The sequence below is a fragment of the Alexandromys fortis genome, unplaced genomic scaffold, assembly GCF_014885135.2.
Source record: "Alexandromys fortis isolate MF-2015 unplaced genomic scaffold, M_Fortis_MF-2015_v1.1 scaffold_20, whole genome shotgun sequence".
Taxonomy (NCBI): domain Eukaryota; kingdom Metazoa; phylum Chordata; class Mammalia; order Rodentia; family Cricetidae; genus Alexandromys; species Alexandromys fortis.
The window spans coordinates 15,000,196-15,020,277 of NW_026067903.1; the positions used below are offsets into that span (position 1 = coordinate 15,000,196).

The following is a 20,082-nucleotide window of genomic DNA, read 5'->3' on the forward strand; positions in this document are numbered from 1 at the left end:
AAGAAAAAAGAAATTTACATAACTAAAAAAGAACTTCCTCTAGGCTATGTATTTTCTTTTTAAAATGAGGAACCCAAAGTGGAGAAAGGTTAAGGAACTTGGCCAAAATCACTCAGCTAAGTCTAATGGCTGCTAGCATAGCAAACTCTCTTTATACTCTATGAAGTAAATGCTGTTCTGTTGTTTTACTAAAGTCCTTCTAAAACATTTACTTGTGCCATCACTGTCAATAAAATCAAATATGCTGCAAAGGAATTATAAGAAGCACAAAAATAAAAGCAATTATAATGAAGTATTTTCACATTAAAAAAAAATGACTCCCAATACTGGCGGGGATGTTGAACAGATGATTCTTATAACATGAGGACCTGCTTGTTGGGGTTTCTGTCCTGCCCAGTTTCCACAGGCGGTAAGGTCCCAAAGAAAATCACACAGAGAATCTGCATTAGTTATAAACTGATCGGCCCATTACCTCAGGCTTTGTATTAGCTCTTGTAACTTGTATTAACCCATTATTCTAGTATATGTTAGCCACATGGCCCAGCAGCTTTTTTAGCAGGGCAGGTAACATCCTGCTTCTTCCGTGTCTGGATAGGACTGGAGGGGGAATGGGCTTCCTCCTTCCCAGAATTCTCCTGTTCTCTTTTACCTGCCTCTACTTCCTGTCTGGTTGTCCCACCTATACATCCTGCCTGGCTGCTGACCAATCAGCTTTTATTTAAAACATAATTGACAGAATACAGAATTGTCCCACACCAGAGTCTCATATAAGATAGTAGTCTGCATCTAGTCTACCACTTTGTGTTTTCATTCTTTACAGTTCATTTCTATACTTACCTATTCCCACACAAGAAAACAGATCTGGAAAAGTTGTTCGGTGGCAACGAATGCTAGCTTGCTGTGTAAGCAGCAGAAACTGAGTTAAGATCCTCAGCACCCACATGCAAACCAAGCATGGCTGCCCACACCTATATCCTCAGCATTAAACAGGTGGGGGCAGAAACAGGGGATGCGAGAAGGCAATGCAACCCACCAGCCTTGCCTAAACACCAAACTTCGGGGTCAGGGACAGAAGATGATGTCTGATGTGCACGTCTGGACTCTACATGCCTATGCAAAGGTGTGCACACACACACGTCAGAGAGAGAGAGAGAGAGAGAGAGAGAGAGGGAGGGAGGGAGGGAGGGAGGGAGGGAGGGAGGGAGGGAGGAAGGAAGGAAGGAAGGAAGGAAGGGCGCACAAAATACACCGGTTTGCTAATGAAACAACTGCTAAGTACCCACAAGGAAAAAATAACCACAAAGCACAGCAACACTTACCTTAAATGTACCATTTTGATTTTTCATGTAAGAAACCAAAAATATGTCCACTGGCAGAAGTGCTGACGTGATCAGTGCAACCGCCAATGAGAAAATAGCTGTTACAGTGGAGACAACTTCACTCTCCCGCTGACTCTGGTATTTACGAACATATATCCAGCAAAATGCCAAAATAGCCTGAAACACAGCAAAAAGAAAGACCTGTTACTACCTCATACATCCTTTAGCACACTAACATCAGCCTGTATTTGGAGTTTATTTAGCCAAAACTTCTTTTACATGTGTAAAGAAAACTTTTATTAACTTGCACAAGATGGAATGTTAAAGCCTACTTATGAATGAAAATGCAGTACAATTTTCCGTAAATCCACACACCTTATGAATAACAATGCAGCACTGCAGACGTCCGCAGCAATAGTTACATGCAATGTCATGCCCCAATATCTCTCTCCAATCTAAAGGAAATGTACCAGAAATTACAGCCCACAGACGCCATCCACCTAGAAGTTAACTGCTAACCACCACACAAAAGCTGTAATTCAAACTTTAAAGGGCATTTAAGAAAAGCCAATAATGAAAACAGATTCATGTGCCTAACAAGATTTCCTGTGAAAACTGTGCCCAGAGGTAATGGAGTTGACATCTTTAGCTGAGTAGCATTCTTCGGACCTTTCTAGAGCATACATAGGTCCTAGGCTTCTACATCAGTAGGCAGCATTGGGATCATACAGGGGACCTGCTGAGGCAGGGTGTTGGGCCCACCTCCCAGAGCTTCATAATAGAGAACCAGGTAGGCTCCAAACACCTCCATGTTAACAGACATGATCGTGGCAGCGGTCAAGAACTGCATTTTGAGCTCCTATGTTCTACCCCATAACAGAGAGTTGCCGACACATACTAAGTCAGTGTCCTCAGCCCTGACTGTGTACTAGGAAAGACTCATGGGCATTTCTTAGCAAGCTGAAGCTGACAGCAAGCGCACAGAAAGCATATACTAACCTCAGAGAGACAAGCTTACAAAGAGCTGCCAGGTAGAATGGCCAAGCAAGAGGTTTTGGCTAATTTAAGAGGACCCCATGTTTTCTTTTAGGTTATGCTACAGATGACAATAGTAACTGTATAATGAACAAATTCTCCTGGCCTCTAAGATAAGAAGGAAAACTCTTGGAATGGGTTTTCAAGATTAAACGAGCTATTGGGTAGCACACTGCATAGCTACAGTAACTGCTTAACAAATGGCATTGTAGTTAATACCTCATAAAATAACACCTCAGGGCATTTTCTTTTCTCTTAAAAAGCTATTATTAAACCAGGGAAAGATTTTAAAATAGTTCTCCAACTCTTCCCAGTTTGGATTTAATTGTTCTGGGCACTAGGATTTTAAAAACTCCCTAGATGGTTTTAACAAACGGCCAAGGTTGAGAACCAACAGGGTCGAGGAAAGAATGAGGACGCTAAAGAGTTTTGTCAAACTAAGCAGCAGATATGATCCCAGAGAGTTTATTAGACTACTTTAATGGGGCTGCCCACAGACTATGGAGTGGTCACAACTCCACAGGTGATGCCCACACCTCAAGGAACACTAATAAATGTGCGCTACACAATGGAGCTTGCCTCTGTAGTAACAAAGAGCTGGAAGGTGGCGTAGGCCAAATTACTGAGAACAAGGGGAAGTCAGTAAAAGTGCTTACATTTTAGAGCATAAGGGACCAAATGTAATTATTCTGCATGTGGCCCTAGAAACTAACATCCAATTTGTTTGTCAAAGATCATAAAAAGGAAACACTCATTACTTGACCCTCTCTACACAGCTAACATTCGTTCTCAAAATGAGAAGTCCGCAGATACTGTGTTTCTAGAGATTCAAAAACTGAAAACTACTACATCATTTTAAAATCCCTTTCCGACATTCGGGTGCACGACTGATAAACCACTGCAGGTAACGCTGTTGGTATATTATCATAAAACAAGACAATGGGACCAAAGTCTGCACTCGAGTCTGCACTCTTCACCACACACACACACACACACACACACACACACACACACACGCTAACTTGTTACTGTGTTTGATGAAACAGGGACAATTCACTTTATTAAATTCCAACCAATGGGGCCTTAAGCTCTGCAGTAAGATAAAAAGCATGCACAATGTCCTGTTGTATACCGAGGTGTGGGGGTAGCTATCAGGCAAAGCTTCTGAACACTTAAAAGGAGCTGAGAGCCAAGCAACCTTCCTCAAGCAACCGCATTCTTTCCTCGAAATTCCACTGATTATTTCAAGATGGTTTCTCAGTAGCTTTGGACCCTGTTCTTGAACTAGCTCTCTTGAGCAGGCTGGCCTTGAACTCACAGAGGTCCACCTGCCTCGGCCTCCCTCCCGAGGGCTGGGATTAAAGGCATGTGCCACCACGGCCCTTGCTTTTTAATGGACTTTATCACATGAACAACAATAACAAAATATCAATTTAATACAGCCAACAGTACTTGTTGCCAGTGACAAAATTTATGCTTTTGGGTCAGTGAGGGAGTTTAGCCAGCAAAGGTGTCGTTGCCAAAGCTGAGTTTGCTCCCGAAACCCACACAGTGGAAGAAAGTTGTCCTCCAGCCTCCACCCGCACATCGTGGTGCACTCTTGAGTGCAGGTACACACACACACACACATACACCACACACCACACATACCTGCAGTGCTCCCTCAGGCCAGCACACATATGCATCACACAAATGAATAAGTAAAATGAAATTTAAAATTTCAAGTTTTCAAGTGAGAATTAGAATTTTGCAAAGCTTGTACATAGTACAACAAGTTGTGAGCTTGACAACTTTTCTGTACTTGGAAATTCTCAGGACATTTCTGACAAGGTCTGTGGTGATTTAATAAATGTAACATCTGATATTACATAATACAATGTATCCATGTTTTTAGGATGCACATCACTTAATTACCAGCACCTCCTCCTGAGTAACAAACAGATCACATAAAAAGAAGAAGAGGAAGAGGAAGAGGAAGAGGAAGAGGAAGAGGAAGAGGAAGAGGAAGAGGAAGAGGAAGAAGAAGAAGAAGAAGAAGAAGAAGAAGAAGAAGAAGAAGAAGAAGAAGAAGAAGAAGAAGAAGAGAGGAATGGGTAAAAGAGTCACTGAAAGCACAAGTTGGACTAACAGCCTTGAATGTAAAGAAAATGTCCAGTGTTTTAGATTGCACATTGCCACAGAACCTGAAGACGCTGGCGTTTGCTGACTTCTGGTGCAGTAACGAAGAATATCACCAGCTACCAAAGCAATCCTCTACTTCTGACTCCACACCGCTTAGACTAGATTTTGTGCATACATTTCAGCAGAAATAACTTACTTCAAGCCTGAATGAGAAGCAGACGTGAATACAGATCCATTCTAATAAGCCAAGCACTGAACAGACTGACATTAACTTCATTTTGAATAAATCGCTATTTTTGCACCTCACCTATGCTCAATTCTATCAGTCTCAAAGTTGTTGCTGATGCAATTTCACTAACTTTCCAAAGTCTGCTTCCACTTGCACTTTCTTCCAACCACGTCCTCTCCCAAGTTCTATTTCATTTACAAAATCATATTTTGTCTTTCAATACTTAAAAATCCATGTTTCCCACATATCAGTCCTTTATAAAAGCCATGTTATTATTCCCTTTGTATCCTTCTATGGTCTACAGCAAAACTATTGTGATTTAATTTCTTTCATTAATCAAAACAGTCCCACTATACTTTCATACTGGTTACATGTTTATTTTCTTCAAAATAAATGAACTGGAAAAGTCAGTGAAGTCTCTATGGACATGATTGCATGGCTTTGGAGACTACACCACTAACACCTTAGGGATTTCCAATAGCCCTCCCATCACACTCCCCACCCCACAAAAATGGCCCAGGGCAATGGGATTTGTGAAAGTAAGGGTACCATCCTTGAACCAAAGATTCGGTTTAGGATCCCTGAACACGCTACACAAGTGCTATGTGTATGTGGTTCTTGGTGAAAAACTACTAGAAAAACACACTACATAAATGTCAGTCTAGGGAATCGGACAAACTACGTCCAACGAGTTTCAAAATGTAAACACTGAATAACTGTAGGACTAAAGTCCTTGAAGAGCAGGGGAAGGGCTTGACAACGTAAAAGGCCCAAAGAGTAGCAAACTGAACAGAGCCCATTGCCTTTGGAGAGCAGAGTGATAACCAAAGTATTCAGGGCCATGACAGTAGAGTTTGTGCACTCAATAATCTAAGACGAGACAATTGGAAAGACGGCACCTGAGGCCAGAGAGGTAGCAGTATAATCACAGTGTTAGAGTACCCTAACACTGGCTGACAGGAGGGCTGTCACACTGAACATACTCCTGCTCGCACTGTTCTAGGTGGAATGTGACATCTAGAACGTGACACTCGCGTCATCAAGGCAGAATCGCACAATGAGTACGGGGAAGTCTGGGCACTTACTACCCCACGGGTTGGAGCACGTGGGAGAAACGGGGCATTTAGAAAAACAAGTGACCAAGGCAGCGCCCGGGAGACCGGCACAGAGGCGGCGCGGACACCAAGCAAAGCCATCACGCCCTTCTCCACCCCGAGGGTCACTCGGCCCCAAACAGACCCTCCAGCCACGTCCTCAGACGAGAGACAGAGGCTGAAGTTAAGTAGAAGACCTCGGGAGTCAGCGCCTCGCCCACCTTCCTCTGGGGACCCTCGCGGACCCAGCAGAGAGCAGGACGGGCGAGGAAGCTCTCCCGGCTCGCAGGGCCCGGGCTGGCCCGCCCTCCTCCTCCCACCTCCGCACCCCGGGAGAACTCGGAGCGCCTCCCCTACCAGGAGCAAGAGGCCGAAAATGCACCAGCCGATCACCAGCTCGGCCGCCGCCGCCGCCATCTTCGCTTCCGGTTCTGACAGGCCCGAAGGGGAGGGGAGGGGAGGGAAGGGACAGGGACAGAGAGGGACCCGGAACCGCGCAGCCTAAAGGTTAAAGGGGTGGAGGGTTGCCAAGGCGACCCGACCCGCGAGCGTCCCCTGGCGACCAGCCGAACCGGGGCGGGGCGCACCCGACGCGCCGTGACGTCACCACGCTGCCCGCCCACGCTCAGACTGCGTTCCGGGGTATCGCGGTGGCTTCGGAAAATCTCTACCAAGATTGTCTTCTGCCTCACTTAATGTTCAAGTGAGGTTTAGGGTCTTCCATTGATTCCCCCAAACGAGGTTTTTCCCCCAGTATCCAAGCATAAATCATCATGGTGCAGTAATGAGTCAGGAGAAAAGAATGCTAGCTGCCCAAATTACTTGATAATTTGCTGGTGACCAGGCCACGTCATTGTTTGCCCGGGCACTTTGTTATCACGTGATGTTTTCATCTGCGAATACCTATCAATTTCCATGGTGGTTTTACACAAGACATCGGAATCTATAAACATACTGATAATGAGATTGTAGGTGCTTATAATATTTTCAAGTGGACAAAACAGGCATTGCCATAACTGAAGCTGAGGGAAATCCTGGGATGATTTGCCTGGGTCCTGTGGTGTATTCGTGCATCTTTAAGTTAAATAATTAAATCCTGTAATGATGTGTCGTTTTGCCTGTAGACTTGACACAATGCAGAACCTATGGGAAGAGAGTCGCAAGGAAGAATTGTCTAGACTAGGTTGGCCTAGGGACGTATGAGAGATTTTCTTATTGGGTTAACTGAGGTATGGGCAGTACTATTTCATGTTCCTGTACAAAAGCTGAGCTTAGCTGAGCACTTAGCATGCATGAATGCATGCATGCATGAACTCATGGCTGTCTGCTCCTGACTGTGGATGTGACTAGCCTCTTCAATTTTCTGCTGTCTTAACTTCTCCCCAACGATGGACTGGAACCCTGAATCGTGTGCCCAATAAACCTTCCACATTTAAATTGCATTTACCAAGGTATTTTATCATTGCACTAGCAAAGGAATCTAATACACTTAGAATGCAGTCAAAACAAGGTTTATGAAATGAAGGTCACAATCTCTACAGCTTATTACACGGTGATACTATTACACACCCTAGACTTACTTCCTGCTGGAAGTCAGCAGTAGCTATCAGAACAGAAATGTGAAGAAATTTGGGGAGAACAAGTTTGATGTGAACTGGTAGCTTCACAAACTGGCTTCCATGTAGAACTTGGCTCTCTGGTGGAGATTTATGCACATCTTTGGAGACCTCTCTTGTATTTTCCTTAAAGCAATTAGAAGCCCTTAAAATTTCTCCATTAGCTGCAGGCCATACTTGAGCCTTGATTCTTCCTGCCCAGGTCTTTAATTCTTGCCAGTAGGCCTCCTGTTTGGAGGAGATAACTAAAACAATTCGGGACCAGTCACCCACATTCTCTTCACATAGCCCAAATCCTCTTCTGGAAATAGTCACGTGATCAATAATTTTGTGAGCTCAAGCTGATGCCCAGTGAAGCTGCATTTCCCTAGTTCTGCCATGGAATAATCAGTCTCTCTTTTCTGCATATTTCTATTGGATTCAGTTCCCATTCCACAGTGGGTATAATTTGTTCAGGCCTAAGTCAGACAACAGCTTTCTATTTATTTATTTATTTATTTTTATTTATTTATTTATTTAAGATTTCTGTCTCTTCCCCACCACTGCCACCCATTTCCCTCCCCCCCCCCCAATCAACTCCCCCTCTCTCATCAGCCCAAGGAGCAATCAGAGTTCCCTGCTCTGTGGGAAGTCCAAGGACCACCCACCTCCATCCAGGTCTAGTAAGGTGAGCATCCAAACTGCCTAGGCTCCCACAAAGTCAATACGTGCAGTGGCAATGGGTTTTTGATCCCACAGACAACAGCTTTCTGTATATCTTTGTGTTGTGTCCATTTTTAAATTCTCTAAATAGGTTCCTTGAGACCTTTTGCATTTGTCAGTTTTCCATCACTAAGAAAGAATTCTTGAAGTAATCAACTTATAAAAAGAAAAGTCTTATTTTGGTCCATAGTTTCAGAGGTTTCAACCTATCGTTACTTTATCCTATTGCTTAGTCACAGTATATTATATAAGATTATATATATTATATTATATAAGAGGGCATAGGGGAGAAGAACTTTACCTCATGGTAACTGAGAAGCAAAGAAAGAGAAAGAGAACTGAGTCCCTTCAAAAGACATGCCCTCAGTGTTCTAAGTTTCATTAGGACCCACCTTCTGTAGGTCCTCCTACCTTCCAAAAAACACTGCAGACTGCGGAATGTAATTGCCTTCAGAGCCTATGCATTTGCCCAATGTTCCAAATCCAATTTTTATGACTATTTGTCCTATGAGATTGCTTCTAACCTGTTGGTTGTTTTCAGCAAATGATTTTTTGTAGGCGGAGTTTCTCTGTGTCTCTGTAGCTGCTCCCAAATAACCATTCAGAGACATATTACTAATCATAAATGCTCGGTCGATGGTTCACGCTGGTTACTAGCTAACTCTTATATTTTAAATTAACCTATATTTCTTATCTACCCTCTGCCACATGGCTGTACCTTCTTTCAACATGGCATGTTAGCCTTCCTTCTCTCTGGAAACCCCTGAGACTCCACCTTTCTTCCTTCCAGTGTCCTCTGTCTGGCTATCCCACCTATACTTCCTGTCTAGCTACCGACCAGTCATCTCTTTTATTAAACTAATCAGAAGACACCTTGGCAAAGACACATCTTTACAGTGTACAAAAAGATTGTTCCATAACAATTAACTATAACACACAAATACGTATAAATTGCTCTGGGTCAGCAGCATGGGAGAGTACATAATTTAAGATTAAAGTTATGTATTAGCCTTAGGTTGTAAAGCTAATTGCATGGGGAATTCAAGACAAATAAGGTTGGTTTCTTTAAAGGCAGACTAAACTTAAACAGACTGATTACCATAGTAGGATAGTAGGTTAAATCTTAAGTGATTTCAAGGAGTATTACTTGCTAGTTTGGCTGTGAGGTTGGGCCCCACAGAGTCCAATTTCTTTGAATGTAAGAGATATTTTCATAAAAATGTATTGCTATGGCTAGTCAAGGTGGGAGGTTTTTTACAGCTCAAGACAAACAGGGCAAGGATGGGGGAGGAAAAGTGATGTTCTTCTGTTTAAAATTAAAATGTAGAGAAGGAAGGTAGGGGGAATGTGCCTGTCTTTCAGGTGATTGTACACTTCATCAGATTGACAACTGAGATTTCCTAATACAAGGTGCCACAGGAGTGCAACTTCACTGAAGTAGGTCTTCCAGAGAATTCTCTTGGCCTAAATAGGAAGACTAGAGCAAAGACAATTAGTTTTGCTCCCCCAAGTACTCAAGTATGCTTCCTCCTTGAGCCAAGCAGTTGAGAGTGTGTTTAGGGCCCAATGGGGTATAAGTATGTAGCCACCATCCTTTTATGAAGTACTTTTGGAAAACCAAGGTAACATCCATAAAATAGAAAACTAAATTCAAAAGAATACTAATATAAGAATTAGTAGAAAGCACAGAAGACTTTGAATGTATTAATAAAGAGGAAAGATGAACAGGCTAGAAGAAAGTTATGTCATTTGGACACAAAGAGGGAGCTAGAAGAAAGGACCTGGACTCTTCAGAAGCCAAGAAAAGGGATGGAGAATTTCTTTGGACTTGCACCTGCAAAAAGTAGGCTGACAAAAGCCCACGAGGGAGGGCTGCAACCTAAGAAATATCTCAGAGAACAGAGCAGGAACTTAGTTCTACACTGAGCCACTCTAACTGCAAGAAGGAAACTGAAGCATGGGTACATACACATACATATACACAAACATACACATGTATATATGGTTTGTAGCTGAAATTGCATTGAAGCCACAGTGAAGTTAAACTCTGTGTGCAAATTAACCATACAGAGCTATATGTCCAAATTACCTATTGACAATATATTTAGATGCTGACATTTTCATATCATTAGGTAGCTGAGCGTGGTTAAGTCAAATTTCTAAAATGCATTACTTTCGTGGAAACTGAAAACACTAGACTAAGTCGAAATAAGCATTAAAATTTGTGTTTCTGACTGTCATTTTGTCTCAAAGATAATCCTTTTGAATGACAAATTCTTTCTTTAGCTATTTTAATTCCTTCAGTCAGGTTACATTGAAGCCTTGCTGTCTGGTGACTTTGCACATGTCTGTCTTGATTCTTAATGTGTTTATATAGTATTTAGTTCTCTGTGCTCCTGGTTTCCCTTGTACTTAATCTTCTGTCAAAAGGATTTAGGAGTGATCTAGGGTGAAGATTGATGTGGGACTGAGGGAGGAGAAGCATACCAGCCCTTTCTTTTCAGTATTATATCAGCCATTTTCTCTTATAGCTATTCCACTGTAACCCCCCTAAATTGTTCATCACAGTCCTAAGAAGTTTCTTCTTTTCCTTGAGAAAGGAGCTCGATTGTGTTTATAAGGTCCTCTACACATAAGATTGTGGGGCCTATTTGGTTCTAGGAGCACATTTGTTCATTTATATATAACTCAGTGGGGAGCCAGAGGATTTCGCACAAGAGCCAATTCATGAAAAACTGTGCTCATGTCTACATTTCCTGTCAAATTCAAGATTTTTTTCACACCAACATGTAAGGTACATTTCAAACATAGCACATCTATTTCACTGGAGAGAGAGGGAGGAAAAGCATGCCAAGAAGAAAATGCCACTAAAATGTTAATACCTGGGTGTTTTAATTTAAAAATGCACAGGCAACTTTCCAACTTAACATCCTAAAATTAAATTGCACACCGTATGGTGATGCGAATTGTGACATACACATGTCCATGTTTCTACAATGAAGGGCTCTTAGTGGATGGTGTTCATAATCTAATGGAACAAGCATCTCTGCGTAGACTGGCAATGCATGGTAGTCTCCTTAAGACTTTTCTTAAAGTGAAATGATTTATTCATAGTTTAGACATGTTAAAATCATTTAATGCCTCCAACTGTTTTTCATTATCAAATGTCAAACTTATTACTTATGTGCATTAAGATGAAAAAAACTTGGATGTACAGTTCATAATGTCAGTTTGTAAGTATATATAATTTTTTAAAAACTGATTTTAACTCATACTTAAAATTATTCATAGTACACACAATGCTTTTAACAAAAGATGCTTTTGATTTATTTATATATTAGGTAGCATATGTTGCTCTTTTTCATAACAATAGGGTTCCTCTCCTGATGCAAATATCTGTTCTTTTCATAATGTACTTTTGTTTGCTTCATTTTTGCAGAATTTTCCACCTTAAATTTAAATTCAAATTGCGACCTTCTGTATTCAGTTTTTGCATGCTAATGGTTTATAGATTTGACCCTTTGGGAGTCAAATGACCCTTTCACAGGGGTCTTCTTTTTTTCCTTTTTTTATATATTTTATTGATATTTATTGAGCTCTACATTTTTTTCTGCTCCCCCTCCCTGCCTCTCCCCTCTGCTCTTCAATCCTCCCCCAAGGTCCCCATGCTCCCAGTTTACTCAGGAGATCTTGTCTTTTTCTACTTTCTACTTCTCATGTAGACTAGATCTATCCAAGTCTCTCTTAGTGTCCTCATTGTTGTCTAAGTTCTCTGAGATTGTGGTTTGTAGGCTGGCTTTCTTTGCGATATGTTTAGAAACCACCTATGAGTGAGTACATGTCTGGGTTACCTCACTCAAAATAATGTTTTCTAGCTCCATCCATTTTCCTGCAAAATTCAAGCTGTCATCATTTTTTTCTGCTGTGTTGTACTCCATTGTGTAAGTATACCACTTTTTTTTTTTAATCCATTCTTCAATCAAGGGGCATTTAGGTTGTTTCCAGGTTCTGGCTATGACAAACAAAGCTGCTATGAACATAGTGGCACAATTGAGCATTCTTTGGATATATACCCCAAAGTGGTATTACTGGGTCTTGAGGAAGGTTATTTCCTAATTTTCTGAGAAATCGCCACACTGACATCCAAAGGGGTTGTACCAGCTTCCATTCCCACCAGCAATGCAGAAGTGTTCCCTTTTCCCCACAACCTCTCCAGCATAAGTTGTCATCAGTGTTTTTGATCTTGGCCATTCTTTCAGGTGTAAGATGGAATCTCAGAGTTGTTTTGATTTGCATTTCTCTGATGACTAAGGATGTTAAACAAAGCAATCTTTCAGCTATTTTAGATTCCTCTGTTGAGAGTTCTCTGTTTAGGTCTGTACTCCATTTTTTTAATTGGATTATCACAGGGGTCTTCTAAGACCATGAGATAATACAAGTATTTACTTTATGATTCATAACAATAGCAAACTTAAAGTTATGAAGCAACAACAACTATAATTTTATGGTTGGGGTGGTCACCTCAACATAAGGAATTGCCTTAAAGGGCTGAGGCATTAGGAAGATTGAGGCCCACTAAACTGAAGTATCTTATAGCTAATCATACCTGTAGCATGTGAACTAGTTAAAAATTGATAGACAAATGATAGACATTGTCATTCCTGTGGGTTTTGACCATCAAACTTTGTAAAATTTTCTAATTTCTAATTATAGAAAGATAGAAACTATATTTCAACTTCTATATCTGAGTCTTTGCTTAATATGTTTAAATTAAAAAGCTGGGTGGTGGTGCCACAAGCCTTTAATCCCAGTACAGAGGTCTGCCTGCCTCTGTCTCCCAAGTGTTGAGATTAAAGGTGTGTGCCACCACACCCAACTACTCTCTTTTTCTTTTTTATTTTAAGGACTTTAACCTTATTCTTTTCTCTCACAAGCCTGCATATATTTTTAACACACTGTAAACCATTTACAGGTTTTCTTCATCTTTGAATCTCTCTATACTTTCCTCTTTTTCTGACCACTGAGTCTTTAATTTTGCTGCTGTTGCTAGAGTCATTGCAAGAGATAATGAAGCTACATCAATTCTGTCAATATAAAAAGGACATGATAAATTTATGAAATGGTAATAAAGATTAATTTTCAAGATGTGGTATCTGGATGTGAACGGTGAATGAAGAAGAATGTAGAAAGATGCTGTATTAGGGTTCCAACCAACAGAACAGTAGATTAAAGACACAGAGGTAAGTGAAAATGAACAAGATAGGTAACAAGATGATAGATAAGATAGACGGGTGATAAGTAATAAACACAAGTGAGAGTAGGAACAAGCAGAATTAGCTTAGCCTGTGCGTTTGTGGGAGACTTGTTGGCTAGGTAAATATGAAATCCATGCAACAGACTGTCCAAACACAGCCCAAGGATGGAGTCATATAAAAAGAATTCTGAGTACTTATAAGAAAACTCCAACAAATTAATTAATTAATAAAAAGACAATGGAAGTATGACCTCAGTTTTTTCAAAACAGAACCGTTTTTGGAATGTGCTTTCATGCTTCTTGTAGGTGTATAAATTGGAAGTGAGTTTACTTAAATACTCATAATTGCTTGCTGATGTTATTCAATTAATTTTTAAACTATCCTTTATATGCCTCTAGGGATAGAACATGTTTTTTACCATATATGGCTTGTCCTTGTGATTGTTCACTTAACTCAGGTGACTCTCCTTAACCCCCAGAGTATAAATTGTCTGATGCTTTGAATAAAGCTAGGTGTTTATTGCACAAGACTTTAGTTCACCTCAACCATCGGTTCCATTCTCCAAGGTTCTGCTGCCTTTAGAACGTACACAAGAGGCACCTCAATGGGCAACCTGAAGTCTGCTATGAGATAAAAGAGTAGAAACCCTCACGGAAGAAATTGACTGAGAATAATTGGGCAGAAACCAGGGAAGGCTTTGTCTTATGTTGAGCTTGTGAATTTTTTTTTAAAAAGAGGAGAACAAGTATCAAAATTACAACTATTAGATCCCTTGCAAGTTGTTTATGATTATAATTCCTTGTTTCCAGAAAAATCCAATTTAGATTAAAAAAAAGTATGGAACAGAGTCCAAAAAAAGATTGAAAAGCAACCAAGGGGAAAATCTCCACCCGGTTTCATGTCACTTGCTTTGGACTGTATGAAGAAACCTATGGAAAATAAAGGGAATATTAATCATGAGGAAGGGATGGATAATTCCTTGAATGAATATAAACTGAATGATCAAATCTTAAAATTGGTAAAAGAAGCAAAGAAGATTTTTCCGATTCAGGCAAAATAGAAAGTAAGAGCAAGGCCACCACTATGCTGGCGATGACTCCCTCAGCTCTATTCCTGGAGCCTCCTTTAGCTGCTTTCCTCTGTCACCTACAAATCTGGCGACATTCTACTTTAGGAGTCCATCATTATGCACCAACAAATCTATTTAAAACTCTTGAAGGAGTGACATAATTGGACAGTCCTTGCAATTTATCCAAAGAGGCAAAGAAAGAACTAAGGAAAATGAGTCTGGCTTTCAAGATCTTTCAACTGATTGAATAATCACATCTAGATGCACAAGAATTATTTGATTGAGTCCATTGATTCTCTTGGGAATGTTTTGTCTACAGAATACCGTACAGCAGCACCTACTAAACATCTGAATAGTCGAATACTCAGCAAAACCAATCATTGGAGATGCCTTTCTGATTCCAGCCTGAGGAAAGTGGCAGAGAAAGATGCCTGTTATTAAGAACTGTAACCACACGAGGAAAGTCAAGTTGAAATATGTCCTACTTCATTGAAGATAAAAGTGTACCTTTTTCCCTTTACATCTTGACATCTCTGATTCATTTGTCTTAAAATTCAAAACTATAATTGCCCTAAATTTTCTCTTAATACTTTATGAAATGGTAGTACATTGTATAATTATTGGCACCCTAGATTTAAGGAAATGAGATACCGGATTTGATTTGGTATCTTGGATTTGACTTGCCTGAGGACAGGGGTGGCCTTTGGTCATAGAACTGTTGAGAGGATATTCAGACAAGAGACCTACCACAAAGAAAGATCTTTGGACTAATCCGCACTCAATTGAAGTTTGAAGAAATATCAAGGGATGAAATTCCTAGGGAAAATAAGTATAAACGAGACTAATATATAGACAGATGATCCTGAAAATCAACATAATTTTTTTTGGGTAGAAACAAAAGAAAAAAGAGGTGTCTAGAAAAAAATAAACAGAATATATCTCAGAAACAAAGCAAAGACAGCTTGAGAACCAGTAAGCTGTCAGTATCAAGCGTAGTGAAGACCGATAGTGTTATTAACGGTGTTTCCAGAATGGTTTTTGGCCATGAAGGCAACACTTACTTCAGGAGTAAAGGAGAACTGGGGCGACAGAACTGATGAAAGGGAATTATAAGGAAGTATGGATAACAAAAATGGGGGAAAAACTAATTTTTTTTTAGAAGGAAGAGGATCCAAAGTGGTTTCTCACTCAGTGAGAAGTGACTGAGATTTGAACTTCTTTCTAAGATGAATAGGAAGGTGGTTCCCTGAGTGTGGCTACCTACACGTGGTTAACAGATCGTCCCGACCACGGCTTGAACTCGGAAGAATGAGGTAGTCAAGTAAGAAGAGACAAGTCCACCAGTTAGTGAATATTCTAGCAGACCGCAGAGTCCATTGGAAAGGGCGACTTAAGAGTTTGAAGACTATACACAAAGTTGTGAGCAGGATAGAGGAAAACCACCCCAGTGGTTACTGGGGATAGCAAGTATATATTATCATTCCTTGGAGGATGTCTTCTTTCCTAAATAAGAAGTAGCTTTAATGAACAAAATACATAAACCTAGGACAGAGCGACTTAGCAGTCCTAGAGAGTACCAATACATAGCCACTATTCCCCACTCTCTTATCCTAAGCCAGTGCCTCTTTTAAATGAACTTCACAGGAAGGCAGAGGGCAGAGGGATGTATCTGGTGCAGAGCCTTATGTCCCAGCCCACTGGGGTTCCCAACAGGGTAAAAAGTGGAGAGTCTACCTGGGGGACAAGTAGAAGACACTCAACAGAAGAGTAAAGACTTTCACAGAGGACATGCAGGAGGATCCTAATGAAAACAAAAGAGATGATTTCATTTTTCAGATTTATGATGCATAGCAGTAGAAAACAAATCTTACCGTATTTTTGGCATAGTTAACAGGAAACTGATGTTTCTTAATATGAAAAGGCTCAATAGCTCTCTTTAATAAAACAATATCATTGTTCACTTTTTATTGTGTATAATGAAAACAGGCAGTGATACCTATGGTTTAGAAAAGGCTCTAATTTTCTGCAGCATAACCAATTACTTGTATAATGTTTCATCTTTATATTATCAAAAACCAGATTTATTACTAACAATGCTCCTTATTTCAGAAAAACATAAACCAGTTACTGTTATTGGGATTTTCCATAAAAAACAAAGCACTAACAGACTTGGTCCTGAACATAAAAAGAAACAATGTCAAAACTTTACTTTTGTAGATTGTCACTATTTCTACTATTTTTAATATTTATTTTATTTTTGAATTATGTATCTATGTGTGTACCTTTGCCTGTGTCTATGCACACACAGGGACTCAGAAGAGGATGTTGAATACCCTGGAGCTGGAGATACAGGAGGCCATAAGTGTCAAGCAGATGCTGGGAACTGAACTCTGGTCCTCAACAAGAGCAGTGCACATTGAACAGCCCCTTCAACTTAATTTTGATGCTAAAGTTTTATTCATTTCGATTTTACAATTTTTACTCTCTAATCCAGTGAATCAAGTCTCAGTAGGTCAAGTAACTTCAGCCCATATTTTTCTGTACTCATTTAATTTTAACCTCAATTTTAGTCATCTTTAGCTAGAGACAACTTAAGGATTGTGTCAAGTTATATATTATCAAATGAACGAGACCTTACTGGGGGAGAGGCCCATAACTAATTGAATATCAAATATTGATTTTTAAAATTAATTTTCCTAGTATGGAAATGTGTGTGTACCTGATGAATGTCACATTAGAGTATTTTGACCCCAAGTTGAAGTGCAAAACAGCTTTGGTAGATGTGATAGAATATTCTCAAGAAACTCCCTTATTATTCCTTTAACTTCTTTCTTTTGCTTTTATTAAGCCACCACAATAATTAATATATTTTCCCAGGACTGACATGTACCAAGCATCTAAGAAAAGCTGGACTTTTACACAAGTTAGGGAATGACCCATTTCCCCTTTGTGCCACATTTGTTTCATGACAACTGTAGGCAAATGCAACTTTTCAACGCAGTTTGGAATTCTACTCAGTCTTTCCCATCTGCTCAGCTCGAGCATCTGTTTACTAGGCTCTAATTGCCTTGTAACCTGCGTGATCCTGGGACTTCTCATTTAATCTAGTCTTACGGACTGACATTTAAAGGAACGCCGACTGGTCATAAAAATATAATTAGAAAGCGAAAACACCATCTCTGGAGAAGTTGTTGCGAGGTAATTGAGTAATTAAGCTTCCTTAAGGTCCTCTTTCCATAGCACCGCCTTTTACTCTCATGCCTGCACGAGTAAATTCGCCACAGCACTGATGAAGCCTCCACGTATGGACCCCACTGACACAGACATTTCTCAGGGTCTTGAAAGAGTCCCCACCACATTCTCCCAAGATTTCCTGAAGTGGTTTGCAATTGCTGTGTGTTTGTTTCCTGGACCTTCCCATGGAACTATCCTTCCGTCACACTTCTCATAGGCATGCCATTTGAGAAATCATAAACCCTAAGCATTGGCAGTGTTATTTAGCATTAGGAATGCTTTTCAGTTAGCACTAGTGGGATACAGTCACATGGCCCATATATCCTCTGTTAGATTTGTTATTGATGGATATCCAGGTATTTGGTTTGCTTCCAAGAATTCTCTGTTCTCTATTCCAATTTATTTGGGACTGTGACAAATGACAGGACCTGAGATGTATTGTGTTGGGAATATGTGTCCAGTGCCTGATACTAGAAGTTTGTGGGTGGTGGGAAGACCCAAGTTTTGATACTGTGAAACCAGAATCTAGATTGTGCTGTCTTTTTTCTGAATTTTATGATGTGTATTTTATTGGCTGTTAAAATTGTCTATCTTCTCTTGTTTCAAATAAACATTTATTTTTATTCTATTTTTCATTTTCCGTGTGTGTGTGTGTGTGTGTGTGTGTGTGCCCGCATGTGCAAGAAAGAGAGAGAGAGAGAGAGAGAGAGAGAGAGAGAGAGAAAGAGAGAGAGAGAGAGGTGGGTATCTGGAGAAGCCAGGTGAGGTCACTGCATCCCTTAGAACTGGAGGTACAGGTTTTTGTGAACCACCTGATGTGAGTGCTGAGAAATGAACTTGGGCCCTCTTCGAGCACAGCAAACACTCTTAATCCCTGAGCCATTTCTAAATCCCTTCAGCCTAATTTTGTATCCATAATACTAATCTGTTGTATTAAAAAAACTTGAACAATACAAAGTGAAGTTTTGGCCTCTATACAATTAAAAATTCAACTCACCTTCCTGTCTCTGACTCCCCTGGAAACCTACAACTAGCACTTTGCATTGCGCACAGCACGTACTGGGCATTACCTGTACCTCTTCTATCTCCTATTGAACTAATATGCCACTCCCCCTCACAAACCTGCTAAACATCTGGGCTTTCCCTTTCTCCTCTTGACCGTATTTATCTTGAGCACTGACTCTCCAGTTTCAATTTAAACGAGAATAAAATTATCTGTCTTTTATATGATTACAAGGTGTTTCTCGAACTTTGAAAATATGTCGATGTATCCCTTTATAGAAAAAAAAATCTTTGCAGGAGTCCAATGTCAAGTTTTTGTTTGTTTGTTTTTGTTTTTGTTTTTGAAACAGGGTTTCTCTGTGTAACAGCTCTGGCTGTCCTGGAACTAACTCTGTAGACCAGGCTGACCTCGAACTCACAGAGATCTGCCTGACTCCTCTGCCTGCCAAGTACTGGAATTAAAAGCGTGTGAACCACCACCCAGCTCAGTGTCAAGTTATTTTATGTCATTTAGATATTCATAATTATTAATCTGTGTGCAAATGCCTGGAGCTTATCAACCTTATATGACTATACAACCTTATATGACTTATATGAAGCTAAAAAGTTTTAACACAGTTTCCAGAGGTTTGTGTTACTGGCACTATTTTAATGTGATACATGATGGTACCTTGCTGGATCAAAGCTATCTAGTCCTGGGCTCAATACTCATGTCTGGCTTTAGAATTAATCTGCTTGGGGACTTTGATTTCAATAACACAACTGTAGAAAATAACAGTTCCCCTAAGTATGTGGTAAAAGTGGTAATTTCCAGTCTTTGTTTGGTAGTTAAGTGTCATCAGACTCTATGCTTAAGTAGATCTAGGAATAATCCTTGAGAGCTGGTTCTAAAGTGGAGTCTTGATAATCGTGTGAACTCTCTTTCTCATTTGGAGATAGTGTGATATTAGTACCAGCGAGGTTTGCATTAATTGATCTAATTACTACTGCAACTTCAAATAGAACTACTTATTATTGTATGTTTTAGTAATAAAGCATTAGAACATGAGTTGTAAGCTAGGAATATTAAAAAAAAAACATTTGTTTACAATGTGACTGTAACACTGACCACCCAGTAAGATTCTCGAGGGGTTGGTGGGTCCTGACTAGTAATGGCCTCTATCCATCCTGTTACAGTTTTTTTTCCAATCAAGGAAATTCAATACATTCAATTATATTGTCATCTGATTTTTGCCCAGTGCAGGCAGGACAAGAAGTTTAAACTATAGAAGGGCAATCAACTGGAGTTTTGATCCAATAAGTACCTATAACTTTGTAGGATTTTTAAATAAAATATAAAATGTAGAATAAAAATTTTGATTTACAGTTTTTTTTGAGAGTTGGCAGAGGACTTCTTGCATAGACCA

At 40.0% G+C, this 20,082-nt stretch overlaps 1 protein-coding gene across 1 annotated transcript in view; it reads right to left on the reverse strand.

The window, feature by feature from the left end:
* The window catches only part of Lmbrd1 (LMBR1 domain containing 1), an 80,344-nt gene extending 73,999 nt beyond the window's left edge, over positions 1–6,345 (reverse strand). The window contains exons 1-2 of the mRNA XM_050134671.1: positions 6,156–6,345; positions 1,320–1,496 (exon numbers count right to left, since the gene is read on the reverse strand). Coding sequence (XP_049990628.1) covers positions 1,320–1,496; positions 6,156–6,215 — 237 coding nt within the window. The 5' untranslated portion in view covers positions 6,216–6,345. The remainder of the gene's footprint in view (positions 1–1,319; positions 1,497–6,155) is intronic.
* Positions 6,346–20,082: the final 13,737 nt, after the last annotated feature.